The sequence below is a fragment of the Chinchilla lanigera genome, unplaced genomic scaffold, assembly GCF_000276665.1.
Source record: "Chinchilla lanigera isolate Chin_1 unplaced genomic scaffold, ChiLan1.0 scaffold00021, whole genome shotgun sequence".
NCBI classification, from domain to species: Eukaryota; Metazoa; Chordata; class Mammalia; order Rodentia; family Chinchillidae; genus Chinchilla; species Chinchilla lanigera.
Genome location: NW_004955422.1, coordinates 17,141,984 through 17,156,975, shown reverse-complemented (window position 1 = coordinate 17,156,975; position 14,992 = coordinate 17,141,984). Strand labels below are relative to the sequence as shown.

General features: G+C 50.1%; 1 protein-coding gene across 2 annotated transcripts in view; it reads right to left on the bottom strand.

The window, feature by feature from the left end:
• Positions 1-14,992, bottom strand: part of Cpt1a (carnitine palmitoyltransferase 1A (liver)) — a 53,810-nt gene that overhangs the window by 2,721 nt on the left and 36,097 nt on the right. For both annotated transcript variants that reach the window (XM_005384264.2, XM_005384265.2), the window contains exons 11-18: positions 13,695-13,883; positions 12,956-13,061; positions 8,301-8,417; positions 6,169-6,333; positions 3,334-3,468; positions 2,061-2,213; positions 583-696; positions 399-491 (exon numbers count right to left, since the gene is read on the bottom strand). In XM_005384264.2, the coding sequence (XP_005384321.1) occupies positions 399-491; positions 583-696; positions 2,061-2,213; positions 3,334-3,468; positions 6,169-6,333; positions 8,301-8,417; positions 12,956-13,061; positions 13,695-13,883 (1,072 nt within the window). The remainder of the gene's footprint in view (positions 1-398; positions 492-582; positions 697-2,060; positions 2,214-3,333; positions 3,469-6,168; positions 6,334-8,300; positions 8,418-12,955; positions 13,062-13,694; positions 13,884-14,992) is intronic.

Sequence of the window (14,992 nt, the reverse complement as noted above, 5' to 3'; positions counted from 1 at the left end):
ACAGTGGGAAGGAGAATATAAACAGGGACAAAGTGCACCGTGTAAGGAAGGAGGTTGCTTGTCCCATCCATGAAGGACACCACGGATTCCCTGCTCTATCGTGACAGTTTTGGCATGTGCACACTACTCTCTGTCCGCCTCCCAAAAGTTACAGAGTTTGAAAGTTACAGAAGTACATGAAGATTAAGAGTTCAAATCACTCCTCCCAGCAAAGGTAAGCAGGTGAAGCCAAAGGAAATATATTTCTCTAAAATGAGGTTAAGAGAATTTTGAAAATATCCAAATACAGTACATGTATGTAGATCAATGAACTGAAAATTTCTGATAAATTAACTATGTACTTCCTTCAAAAGTAAAAATACTCCATCATTAGAAAAAGAAATTTTTTTCAAACTTACTGTCTCAGGGCTGGAGAATTTGGAAGAAATGTGAAAGTGGATGAAGTGCTCTCCCACGATGATGTATGACACACCGTAGCCATCATCAGCAACCTGCAGAACCAGGAATTTTACGTAGATCATCAGAGAGCAAGCCCAGCAGGTCTCCCTGTGACCATCGATCACAGCCCCTGGCTGCACTTACCGGTCCAAAGCCCCCTCCACCAGACACGTAGTTCGGGTACTTCGAGAAATCAAAGAGCTCCACCTGCTGCTGCGGGGTCTGGCTTGTAGACAATCGCCAAGGCTCGGATAAAACCTGGTGAATTAAACAGGAAATGAAGCTAGGTATGGCAGTGCACACCTATAATGCCTGTATTCGGGAGGCTGAAGCAGGAGGATCACAAGTTTGAGCCCAGTCTGGATATCTTAGTGACATAGTGAGACCCTGTCTCAAAATAAAATGTTTAGTTCAGAGTGAAGGCCCTGGGTTCAATTCCCAGTAATGCAAAAATGAAAGAAGAAGAAAAGGAAGGACTAAGGAAAGGAAATGTTGAAATGACACTTTCCTCAACTCTTCTGTCCTGAGGACCTCACCTTGGGAAGACAAGAAAAGGCCTGTCTGGGTTAAAAGAACACCAGAAGTCTGTGTTCCCAAAGGCCTCGCTGGCTTGGAACAGTACATGTGCAGAAAGGCTGCAGTGGGGGCAGGCCTGGATTGGGGCAAAGGTGCCACATAGCGTCTCTGACAGAGAAGGCGGCAGATGTGTTTTGTTATGATTTGGAATGGGGGCGGTGGCATCATTGTACCAGCTCCTAGGAACCAACTGCTAAATTCTCAGGGATCTTTTCCAAGGTAGTTATCAAATACAACCATTTTTAAATATTAAATTATATAAATATACTATGAAATAAACCATATTATAAACAAAGGTGATTAAAGCGGGGGCATGGTGGCATATGCCTATAATGCCAACACTCAGGAGGCAGGAGAAGTGTGAGTTCAAGGTCAGCCTGGGCTACTGACCAGAACTTGTCTCAAAAGTACAGTAACAAAACAAAAACTATTATGCCTTTGGCTTGTGTCTAGATGTCCCCCCAAAGCCACATATGGTCATAGGAGGTGGTTGAATCTGGAGTGTGTGACTCTGGAATTGATTCACGGTACAACGCTAGGCTCAAGGGCATTAGGATTAAGGGTGTGAGTGCTACCCCCCCATCTGCTGTAAGACATAAGGGATAGAAAGAGCTGTGATTGTCCCTGTTGCTTTGCTGCCTTCTGCCCACCATGAACTGTTTCTCCTCTTCGATGCCTACCGGGTGCCACTCTGCCTTGGAGCCAGCTGATTATGGACTGAAACTTCTACAAACCATGAACTAAATAAACTTTTCCCCCTTTAACTTTAGGGGTTGAGGATTTTGTCTCAGCAATGACAGAAAAGTAACTAAGACAAAAACAAAAAGTGATAGATACTTAGACCTCCCTTCCTAACTCATTGTCATCTAAGCTTGTGTGCTTGTTCACATCTATTAAGTCCAGAGGGTGAATGTGACAGCAAAGCATTGCAAGTCATTGAAGAAATGCAGTACTACAGCTGCAGTTCAAATCTTCCCATTTTTGTGACAGCTCCACCCAAAGGCTGTGTGCTAAGTCACTGGGCTCTGTCCCAGAAGACAGCTGACCTCTTTCAGGAAAGGGGACTCCACAGCAAGGTACTTGGAGACCACGTAGAGGCAGAAGAGATGGCGGTCGATGCCAGCACCAGTCATGGCCAGGCGGTACAGGAGCTGATGCTTCTCACATGCTGCCTTGAACAATTTGAGCTTCTGTTCAACCTAAGGGACAAAGGTCAGAAAGGACATGTGTTGGACATTTTGGGTTGTGTGGTATGGATCCATGTTTCCAATGAAGGGTGATAGCTCTAGCTCCCTGATAGAGCGCTGGCAATGGGGCCCCCATGAGATGTGCCAGGGTGGGCAGTAGACAAAGCATCCTTCCAGAAACCCACCAACCAGCCACCCCATCCCGATTCCTGCCTTCAGAGGGCTACAGGGTATGTCTGTCAGCAAAGCATTTTCAGGGTCCCTTGTGTCGCCTCATCTATGACACAGAAGCAGGCAGGATGTGTGTTCTCCATGTCAGAGGAGAGGCCCAGTCCCTCAGGTCACCTTGGATCTGGCTAGCAATTATGCTAAAATAGTGCTCCTGAGCTCAGGCCTCTAGATGGGACCCCAAAAGGTTCTTCTGGGTTCTGCAAATGGGGCAACACAGTGCCCTTTACATGGGGGTCTGGGAAGGCTATGACCCGCCCAGCAAGCCCTGGCCTTCCAGGCTCTTCCTGAAGGCTTCCAACGATGGATATGCAGAACCACCTGTCTGAGCCCAGCTGGCTTCTTTCCTCAGAAGTGAGGATCTTTCCACAATGAAGTTGGGCAGACAGCCAGAAAGCCCCGATCCAGGTCTCCCAGCCTGCCACAGGAAAGTATCTGCCTTGTGGGGTGAGAATCCCAGGCACAGACCTGACCCCAGCCACTTGCCAGTCAGGCACCCAGCAGGTGGCAGAATTCATCAGAGTCTGTTCTTTTACTTCACAGGGCTCCTGCTGGCATTGTGAGAGAAACCCCAGCCCCAGCCGGGCACACTGGGCTCCGGCAAGGCTAACAGCCACGTATGCAAGGATCCCATGTGACAGCCGCCATGTTCTCATGCTGACAGTTTGACTCTTCCATCCCTCTGCTTCGTCCATTCTAACAGAAAGACTCTTTAGGATGCATAAGCCGATGTCCAGAAGCACCGTGTATAAAAGAATGTCTGCAGTATTACCACCCTCAGCTCTTAATACTTTCTGTACCCTTGCAACAGCAAGGAAGCAGCTGGGGCAGGCAGGACTCGTATGATACACAGGAGTACCCTGAGGAGAATATGCTCGGCTGTGTCCTTGTTGCAGACACCTACCGTCTGGGTGGGGTCCACCATGGCCAGCACGAAGTTGCAGGACTCCATGGTGCAGGAGCGCACAGTCTCGGTCCTCCCCTCTCGGAAGAGCCGGGTCATGGAGGCCTCGTATGTGAGGCAGAACTTGCCCATGTCCTGGGAAAGAGAACACATCTTAGCAGCAGGCAGGGTGCAGCGAGGGGACCACAGGCAAGTGGCACGGTGGCTGAGTCTACAGGGAGACAGGGCCTCTCTGTGTGGTCAGCGGGTGACAAGAGAGGTATCACTGGCTTCGGGAAGGGCTAGGGGGAGATGGGGTCAGTATCTGGGCGACCCAGGTTTCTGTTTCATTTCAAGATGCAGCTGATGCCAGGATAAAAGGTCGCACACAACTTGACTGAGTGCTCTCTGTGCTGCCCTCCCTGAGGGGAGGGACACCATGCACAAGATCTGCCAGGAGAGGGGGGCACAAGGTGCCGCACAGGAAATGAGAACGGCGGAGGGACAGAACAGAGGGATGTCCTTCAGTGGGAGGGCAGGAAGTGCAGCCAGGAGCCCCCTGACAGGAGGAAGCAGCCACGGGCTGGTGGGTGCATGTAGAAGGCCCCTCAGGACAGCCCCTGTCCCCTGGTTGAAAGAGAAGAAGGGTGACCCGCTGGGAGCTGGGACAGGGCAGGTGCTGGCTCGGGGCCTGTGAAGCAGCACGAGAGGTGCAGGAAAGCAGGGCTGCTACATTCAGTGCTCATTAATTTAAGGTCCTTTTCTCCCGCTGTGCCACAGAGCACAGGTTGGGGTGGCGCTAAGACGGAGCCCAGTGTTCTCTGCAGCAGAGGCGTCACCTCCTGTTGGGGTCTCAGTGTAGAGCAACTGCAAAGTTTTCTCACCAGTTCTTAAGTTCAAGTTTATTAATGCTAAGATTCACATCTCAACTCCATGCTGTTAAAGTGAATGTACTAGTCCCTACCATTACCGTGCTCCATCTAACTGCGCCAGTGTACGCATTTCAATGAGCGTGTTATTTAGAAGCATTAACCTTCGTGATTGTATTTTTTTTTTCATTGCTAGGGATGGAACACGGACCTCACACATGCCAGGAAAGCATCCACCAATGGGCTAAGCCCAGCCCTAAGCTTCATGACCGCCATGATCTGATGAAGCACTCTGTGGTCATCAGTTCTGACCTTCTGTTGTTTGAGGTTTCTTTTACTTTCCTGTACTTGCTCATTTTCTTTACTAGTTCAAGTCAAGCTTCTAAGCTCAGAGTCTGGATCTGCCTCCAGCTTTTTTCTTGCTGTGTGGTGTCACCTTACCAAGTCACCTGACCCTTCTTGCCTCAGGTCCCTCACCTGTAAAGTGGAAGAACAAAAGTGCCCCCTGCAGAGAGACCACAAGGCATGAAGGGTGCGAAGCACCCAGACCCCAGCCAGACTCAGCAATGGAATCACTGTCCCCACAGACGTCACATGGGCATACCCCTCACACTTTACAGTGTAAGATTCCAGTTAAAAACAGGACACTGGGGGCTGGGGATTTAGCTCAGCGGCAAAGCGCCTGCCTGGCAAGCGCAAGGTCGTGAGTTTGATTCTTGGTACCGGAAGAAAAGACAAAAACAAAAAACAAACAAACAAAAAAAAACCAGGACACCGTGGGGTGAGGATGTAGCTCAGTGGTGCAGCGCTTGCCTGGCAATCACAAGGTCCTGATTCAATTCCTGGTACCAAAAAAGAATTTAAAAGCCCCTTGAGAAAAAAACAAAAAACAAAAAACAGTACTGTCAGCCATGGTGGCATATGCCTATAATCCCCCCCCCAAAATTCCCCCAAACCAGGACACTGTTAGGCTGGGATGTAGCTCAGTGGCACAGCACCTTCCTGACAAGCACAAGGCCCTGAGTTTGATTCCTGGTACCAAAAAAGAATAAAACAGCCCCTTAAGGAAAAACAAAACAAAACAGGGCACTGTCAGCCATGGCGGCAAATGCCTGTAATCCTAGCACTTGGGAGAATGAGGCAGGAGGATTGCCATGAGTTTGAGGCCAGCCTGAGTTACACAGTGAATCCAAGACCAGCCTGAGACCCTATCTCAAAAAGCCAAAAACAAACAAAAATAGGCACACAGCTGAGTGTGGTGACACACACCTGTAACCCCAGTACTCTGGGAGGCTGGTGCAGGAGGACAGCATGTCAGAGCCCAGGCTGGGCAACTCAGCAAGACCTTGTCTCAGAATAAAAAATGGGGTGGGGATGCAGGTCAGTGCAGAGGCCATGGGTTCAATCCCTAGTACTATGGGGCAGGGAGCACGGCTTGAACTGAAGCCACAACTCAACACCATCCTGCTGTCTAGGGCCCCCCTGGGGTGGACACCCTTGGGGTGGGAGAAAAGGGGTGGAAATGCCATGCAGCCTGCAGCCTGGCAGCCTGGCACGCAGGGATGTTGCCGAGTCCAGAGCACTGCCAGGCAGCTGGTGGTTTCCCCTTTCAAGGGAGGTCAGACACATAAAGTAATTTGTCCTAAATAGGTCTACTCTCCCACATTCTAGGATTTGGGGCTTGTGATACAGTATAACTCTCTCCCCTTTGTAGGGTAGTAAGATCTTAATCTGCTCCACCCCTCAAACTTTCCCTCTCAAACAAGAACCCACCGCTGTCCAAAAGGGACTCCGCTGAACTTGCACTTGGTTGTCTGGCAGTAATGTTCCAAGCTGCAGCACCGCCTCGATCTTTGGAAGGCTGTGCTTTCCATGCCGGCAGCCACTCTCCTGTGCTAGGCTTCAGGCCTCCTCCACCCACTGCAGCCTTGGTGTGTGCGTAGGACCCCAGAAGTACCCCGACAGAATCCTAGCTCTTGGCTCCTACCTTATAGTGAGCCAGCTGCAGGGCAAGCTGGATGAACGCATCCGGGCTGGTCCGGCACTTCTTGATGAGTCCTTTCCCAAAGGTATGGAACGGGAAAGAATTCATGTCCACATTGTTCGCCAAAAGGTTCGCGGCGCTCAGGGAGGTCTCTATCACCTCCTGGCACTGGGGAGAGGAGGGAAAGAAAGGTGCTCCTCAGCGAAAGGAAATGTGGACTCTCCAGAAGAAAACATTATCCAGGAGCTCCAGAAAGTCAGCGACACGGCGCCCTTCACCCACCCCAGAGCAGCATGGGACCCAAGCCGCAGGAACACAGAAGGAGTCCTGGCTCCCAGGGAGGTCCCAAGGGGCACTTCAAATAATCAAGGGTTTGTTTTATGAAGCCCACTGTTACTACACAGTGGCAGTGGAGGAACAACCTTTAGAAAGTAAAAGGACGGGGGCCAGGGATATAGCTCAGCGGCACAAGTTCCTGCCTGGCAAGCTCAAGATAGGATCCTGAGTTTGATTCCCGGTATCAAAAAAAAAAAAAAAAAAAAGAAAGTAAAAGGACAGCCATACAGTGGAATACTATTCCACACTAAAAAAAAATCCTAATAGAGCCATGAAGACATAAAGGAAGCTGAAACACACACTGCTGGATGAAGGAAGCTGCCAGAAAAGCTCCACACTTCTTGATATGCAACTTCTGGGGACAGAGAGACCAGTGATCAGCAGGGGGGGGAGGGGCACAGAGGATACGCAGGGAAGGGATACTACCCTGGATAATGCTGATGGTAGACGGAGGCTATTACATAGACTGCACCCCCCACCCCCAGGAGTGGCCCCAATGTAAGCCACAGACTGAGTGAAGCCTCACAGGCTGTCACAATGTGCCACTCTGGTGCCCCCAGAGTGTTGGTAACCGGGGAGAGCACCAGGGGGATGGCGAAGGGGAGAGGAAATATGGGAAATCTCTGCACCTTCCTCAATTCTACCAGTTCTGCTCCAAAAAGTAAAGTCTCTTTGGAAAAATGTTTGTAATGCACAGGGAGTGCCCTGGTGGACTCCTAGGACCGTGAGCCTGGCATTGCCAGAAGTCAGCCTGTCCCTGGACCCCGAGCAGGCCCTAGGGTTATAGCACAGCAGGACCACATGAAAATAACTTCTGAGGCCCAGGGATTCCTGCGTGATCAGATGAGCTGCGCCTGGTGTTTCCTTCCCCAAGGGCTTCTGCTGAGTGGACTGTGCCCCAGAATGTTTAAGGGAACAAAGGTTCATTGCATTGCGTAGATTATAAATTAGCTGTTTATAGAGTATTTTGACCCTTTGAGATTTGGGTTTTTACTCTTTGCTGTGAAGAGTTTACAGATGTCCAGGTACATCCAAGCTGGAACACTGCCATCTTGGCCAAAAGCTTTAAATGCAGGAGGTATCTACTGGGGCACCCGCAGCAGCCCCGAGGGAACGGCTTTCACATTCTGTGGGCCTCAGCAGAGCTTGGGAACACTCAGGACGTACTGCCGGATGATCTGGCAGTGGGAGTTCCAAATTGTTTCCCAAGGGGATAAGTCACTGTTGGGGTTTACATCTAGAATGCCCCTCAAAAGTTCAGAGGTGGGGCTTTTTGAAGCTGGATCTTGGGTTCAGAGCTGAAGGTGCTGTTAGAAGGAATGGCCTGCTCAGAAGAGGAGCACTTCTGGGGACGACCTGGAAGGGTGATGTTCCTCCCCTGCTCCTCCCTTTGCTCTGCTTTCTGGCTGCTATGACGTGAACAGTTCTCCTCTGTCAGGCCCTTCCACCCTTGGATCCTGCTACCCGTCCTGCCTTGGAGCCAGCCAACCAATAACTCAATTCTCTAAAAACTACTAGTCTAAGCTGGATGTGGTGGTGCACGCCTATAATCCCAGCACTCGGGAGGCTGACGCAGGAGGATCGTTGCCAGTTCGAGACCAGCCTGGGCTACAAAATGAGCTCAAGGCCAGCCTGAACTGTATAGCAAGACCCTGTCTCAAAAAGACAAAAAACCCCACAAAAAACCCCTGCTAGTCCAAATAAACCCTTCTCTAAGTCAAGAATTGGGTTTCCAGTACTGATCTCAGTAATGAGAAAGTGCCTGAGGCAGTGACGATCGTTGAGTCACTGGGACTGACCGCTTCTGGGATGTCCCACTGTAGCCTGGTGGGGTAGGGGATGTTGGGGTTGGTGTTCCCTTTACAATGTCCGTCCTCCTCGTAGCCCAGCTGAAACCAGTCTGTGGCCATGATTTCCTGTGAAATACAAGAAAACACAAATTGAATGGAAAACCCAAACTCGGCTTCTCCTACTGCGCCTTCCACACAGAATAAATACCTCTGGGCTGAACACAGGGGTTTCCACACACTAGGCAGGAACACATTCTGCATGGATCACAGCTACCTCCCTCCCACAAGGCCTTCCCCACTACTTCTGGTGCCAGGCGCAAGCCCCTTCTGTGACCCAAGCTGCTGACCAGCTACTACAAATTGGGGTTTCCATAACTCCCTCCCAGGGTCTGATTAATTCCCTAAAGCACCTCATACAAATCTGGCAAGCACCAGCTTACATTTCTGGTGTATTACAAAGTTTGTCCCAAAGGATAGAGAGGCACAGGGTGAAGAGAAATGTGGTCCCCAGGTGCCCCAACCTCCAGCCACCTCCCTGGATTCGGGGGTCTGGGAGCTCCCCAAACCCTGTGCTTTTGTCTTCTGTGGAAACATCATGCTGGCAGCATTGCTAATTACGTAACTGGCCACTGGTGACCAACTCAACCTTTGGCCCGGCAGCCCTCCCTGGAGGTTACGATTGGGACTGACAGAACCCTCTAGCCCTGCCTTGGACTTTCCTGTCACCAGGCCCATTCTCAAGCCACCTGGGGGACTCCAATGCCAGCCAATCATTTGCACCCAAAAGACATTATCACTCGGAGGGTTCCGAGGGTTTTGGGAGTTGTGTGCCAGGAAACAGGGACAAAGACCAAACACATGAGCCCAGAGATTACAGCCAGTAGTGTCACATGAAATAGGTGGCCTCTGAGGAGGACAAAGCCTTGTCCTTTACAGAGCTACCTCAAGACCAGACCACCACCACCCACTTACTGTGTGATTATAAGACGCCTGGCACATGGCGTCCTCACACAGACACCGGCAAGTGCGTCCAGTCCGTGCTGGAGGTGAGAAAGCAGGCAGCTGAGGTCAGCAGCCCTCTCAAGGTCACACAATGGGTCAGGAGCAGAGCTAGGCTTTGCTCTGGTGCCCACTCCAAGGTGCTCAGGGCCTACTTCTAGGCCTGGACTCTCGATGCCACCATCCTTGGACTGCACATGTCCAGCCTGGGGGTACCAACCGCCAACCCACACATGCATGTGAGAAGCCGGGCTTCAGTGAGGCAAGGCCATGTCCTCCTGGGACGCACTAGGCACCTGCTACAGCCAGTACAGCAACATGAGGCACGGCAGGCAGGGACCGCATAATGTGAACACCATTTTCTGACAACACACACAGGGATTTCTGCCCTTCCTCAAGGAATGAAACATCCAAACAATCAAGCAGTTATACTCCTAGATGTGCACTCCACGAAGTGAAGTATACCAACAAGCAAGCTGGCACACAAATGTCCAGAAAGCACCAACAACTAGTGGGCTCTTACCTCAATTGGACCTGCTTCTAGCTGGCATCCCATCCCGTATCAGTCCTATTTCAATGTGGTACAAGACCCCAGGAGGGGAGACCAGGTCAGCCCCCACCACATGCACAGGTCCTGGGCTCCACCCTATGTCTCTGGAGCACCAGGCCCTCCATCAGCTGGACAGTAACACCTAAGCACCACTTCTAATCGGTTACCTTCATCTAAGAATAAATCCCTTTATCCTTATCTTATTCAGAATACTTTTTTTTTGTCTTTTTTTTGAGACAGGGTTTAGCTATGCAGTTCAGGCTGGGCTTGAGCTCACTTTATAGTCCAGGCTGGCCTCAAACTCACAACAGTCCTCTTGCCCCAGCCTCCTGAGTGCTGGGATTACAGGCATGCGCCGCCACACCCAGCCAGACAGCTTGATCCTGCACATAGCCCTAGATTTCTCACTTTGATAAATGTGCCTGGCCTGGGATTCAGAGTCTCCATTTACCGAACAGCTCTCGGGCATGTATTATTCAGGATGTTCTCAGAACAGTGTGTAACCATCTTGTGCCTGCACCTGCTGCTGCGTCCAGATGCACGAAGCTTGATCTCTGCTGTCTCTGGAGCAGAAATGCTCACTTGCTAAGCCTCTGTCCGCATCAGCAAAGGACCCAGCGTGGCCAGGAGCCATGGCTGCTTTTATCACCTGTTAATGTCTTGGGACCACATCAAGGTCTTAAAGGCTGCAGAGCTTCGTATTTTCCTTTTTACCCTTTTCCCTTATAGAAAACCTTCTTCCACCCAAAGAACAGCTGTCGGGGCTTTGCCAAGATCCAAACCAGAAGTGAGATAGTCAAGAAGGTGAACAGTAGGGCTGGGGATTTAGCTCAGTGGCACAGCACCTGCCTAGCAAGCACCAGGTCGTGAGTTCAATTCCCGGTACCAGAAAAAAAAAAAAAAAAAGAAGGTGAACAGTGAGATAGAAGCTCCTCCCCTGGCCTTGAGAGAGAATCAGACCCAGAGTAGATGGGGTCACCTGAGACCCACAGGAAGACCCCACCCCTCCAGGCAGAGGACGGCGCGGGTGAGGCCCCGAGAGACAGGACACCTGCTCTTAAGACCATAGAGCTCCACAGAAAAAAATGCACTGACACAACATTGTAAAAAGAAGCACAGAGCCAGGCAAGGTGAGGTACACCTGTAATCACAGCACTCGGGAGGCTGAGACAGGAGGGTTGCATGAGTTTGAGGCCATCCTGGGATACATAGTGAGTTCAAGGTCACTTTGAACTGTGCAGCAAGATCCTGTCTCAAAAGAAGGAGAAGGAGAAGGAGAAGGGGAAGGGGAAGGGGAAGGGGAAAGGGTAGAAGAGGAAGAAGAAGAAGAAGAGGAAGAGGAGGAGGAAGAAGAGGAAGAAGAAGAAGAAGAAGCACCCCAACTCAAAGCCTTTACAGGTGTGTGGAGAAAAAAGAACGAGATACAGGTTGAGCATCCCTAATCTGAAAATCCAAAATCCAAACTGCTCCAAAATCTGAAATTTTTAGTGCATCATGTTGGTGTTCAAAGACAGTCAGATTTCTGATCATTTCAGAGTTCAGCAACTATGCTCAACCCATAGTAAAGTATACACAAGCATTCCCAAATCTGAGTCTGGCCTCATTTTAGATAAAGAACATCTACCCCATTGTGTCCTCAGATTCCTTCTCAAGTTTACTGTGGGAATTTCAGACACAGACACCTGGCTCTGCACTGGGGCTATGCAGAGGGGGAGGGGATGCACCCCCAGGCCCCCAGCTCTCACTCACACCCAGGCTCTGACTTTCATTTTATTCTGCTTCCTCTCTTAGAGCAGCAGAGAAATAAAGACTGCAAAAAGGTAGTTTTATATTCAATGTGAATCTCAAGGGGGCTTGTTGCTTTCAAAATAACTAGCAAGTTTCATCTAAACGAGTAAACATAGAACTTTCTGTGCCAAGTCCGCTGCTATTAATTCTGGACTTTGGCAATTGCCTTAAACAAGAACTTGACAGGTGAGTTAAAGAAGCAAAATCTTCATTTAGATTTTCATGCCAAACAGGAAACAGTTCAAACAGTTCAGAGAGTAGGTAAATTAAAAAATAAATAGTGGTAGAAGTCAATCCACACTGCATTTTTTTTTTTTCTTTTCTCTTTTCTTTTTTTTAGTGCTGGGGATTGAACTTGGGGTCTCTACTACTAGGCTATACCTACCTCCTAGCCCTATATTTTCAAATGCTGAGTTGGAGAAAGGGTAATAGGTGTTTGAACCAGGCATGGGTGTGCACACCTGCAATCCTAGCTCCTTGGGAGGCTGAGGCAGGAGGATCAAAAGTTGAGATCAACCTGGGCAACTTAGTGAGACCTTGTCTCAAAATAAAATTAAAAATTGGGCTGGGGGTGTAGCTTAGCGGTAGAGTGCTTGCCTAGCATATGTGGATCCTGTGTTCAATTCCCTTTACTACAAAGGAAAAAAAAAGATAACAGAGGTTTCATGTTTTTAAATAACTTGTTAATTTTAAGAATTAAAATGATGTTTTTGGGCTGGGGATTTAGCTCAGCGGCACAGTGCCTGCCTGGCAAGCGCAAGGTCGTGAGTTCGATTCCCGGTACCGGGAAAAAAAAAAAATAAACAAATAAAATAAAATGATGTTTTCAGTAAGATATATTGCCTTTTTATAAACTGAGATTTTAACAAGTTTGCTTCTGTTTTGCCCAAAACCAGGTGGGCAGAAAAAAACTTAGGAAATCCGGGAATAAGGTGATTATTTCAGAACAAGCTGCGTTCCCTTCTGCCCTAAAGGTGTTGCACAAGAGCTGACAGCCACTTGGTGACAGTGGCCTCTGAAAGGAGGTGGCAATATATGTGCCACTCCTTCGGGGTCTTAAGGGACAGGAAACGAGCCCTCAGTTGATGCTTTTCCTTAGTGATGTAACTTTATACACAATAGCACATGTGTTAAGAAGTCATATTCTAGGGCTGGGGATTTAGCTCAGCGGCACAGCGCCTGCCTGGCAAGCACAAGGTTGTGAGCTCGATTCCCGGTACTGGACCCAAACCAAAAAAAAAAAAAAAAAAAAGAAGTCATAGTCTAGAATCAATACCCAGTGAAAGTCAGCCCAGTTTCCGCCCTCAGCGACGGCAGGATCACTCACCTCCCAAAGGTGGGCCACGATGGGCGCATCCGCCCAGGAGTGCTCTGCGTTCATGCCTATCTTGCCATTCTTGAAGACAATATACGTGAGGGACTTGTCAAACCACCTATGAGAAACAAATGTGATCATGAAACTTCACAATCGAACAGGAATGGCCCGAAGCGAATCTGTTTCCCTCAGGAAAGGCCGCGGTCTTTGGACACGGAGTCATTCATTCCTTCTGTGTCAGACACGAAGATGAGCACGTATGTTCTGGGAACCAGAGTAGGACAAGTCTCTGGAACACAAGGCAGCTGGGGAGAGCAGAGGCTGTCCCAGCTGGCACAAGCAGCGTAGCAGCACCAGGTGGTCAGGGTCTGCAGCCTGAAGGGGAGGGGACCCTCACCTTACAGTGAGCAAAGGGAGTCCCTCAGCGGGCACCAGCCTGTGACCAAGAGCAAGGCCAAAGCTGATTCCCAGGCCTAAACCCATGTCCGACCCTGTCTGCCACCTTCCGCCCGGGACCAGGTACCCGGAGGCCACTACATCTCAGCATCTCCAAGGAGAGGTAATTGGGCCCAGCAAAGGAAGAATCTCAGAGATGCTTGACTCAATTTGTATGTGTGACAGTTTGGATAGAGGGAAGAAAGTGAAAAGTTATTTTCATGCTAAGCTTGTTCCTCAACTGCAAAGATACCTGGGGGTGGACATCCGTCACACAGCGAGCAAACTCCCACCTTTGGAAAGGAAAGGGTGGTACCTGTCATAACACTGGCCGTGCAGGAGGGACTTGGCATAGCTGTCCATGGATGCTTCCGGATCTTCCTTTCTGTATCCTTGCTCAGTTTCATCTAGTGTCACAAAGAACGCTGCTTTTTCCACAGCATCTAGGGACTGCTTATTTTTCCCTCGTGCAAAGTAGGCCTTGCGACATCTGGCCCAGGGTATTCTGTGGTAATGATCAGACACAGTTAAACACAGTGGCACCTGTACCAGCTTCGTGAGGGCTCACGGCCCATGTCTGAAATGATACAATATCACCTTTATGAATTTTCAGGAAATAAATTTTTTTTTTGTATTAGGGACTGAACCCAGGGCCTTGGGCATGCTAGGCAAGTGCTCTACCACTGATCTCCATCCACAGCTGTTTTAATTTTGAGACAAGGTCTCACCAAGTGGCGCAGGCTGGCCTCAAACTTGCCATCCTCGGGCCTCAGCCTTCCGAGGTAGTGGGGATTATAGGTGCATACCACTGCACTGGCAGAAAATTCTTGAAGGAAGACAAGCTGAGATTCATCTGTCTGCCTGCTGTCTGTCCTGCATTATGTGCCCAAATGGGCCTCATCGGGGCTGGGGATTTAGCTCAGCGGCACAGCGCCTGCCTGGCAAGCGCAAGGTCATGAGTTTGATTGCTGGTACCGGAAAAAACAAAACAAAACAAAACAAAAAAACAAATGGGCCTCATCGTCTGTTCACCCTGTTCCTCGAGCAGGGTGCACAGCACGGCGTGTTATTTTCATTCAGTAAACACTGACTGAACCCAGCCAGAATGCAGGCTGGCCCTTTGGGCACAGCTGCCAGGGAGCAGCAACACAGCTGAGCATGCGCCACAGTAGGGAAGGGGCATCCCTGTTCCTTGGCCTTCCCAGGAGGCAGCCCAAACCAGTTCTGACAGCAGAAGTCCCAGCCAGCACAGACACTCCCTGCCCTAGAGCCAGGATCTGCTCAGAGCCTTCTCCTTGTGCCAACTCTCCTGTTATCTCCAGGCCCCAGGCCCATCTTTCCCACAAGGGTACGGAGGCACAGGGAGATGAGGTCACAGCTATGTCGAGGCACGATGGATTCAACCCTAGGCCACTGGCCCCCAAGTCCGGGGTGCATGGGTGACATGACACCTCCGGGATGAGGTCCTCCTTACTCCCCACACACTGAGGGCTGCAATTCCCACTGCCTCCTCTGCTGTGGCCCCTCCCTCGAGCTCCACCCACCCTCCAGATCAGGCCCGTCAGGCCCAGCCTCCTGTCGCCCACCTCTTCTCTGGCTCAGTGCTGGCTCGTG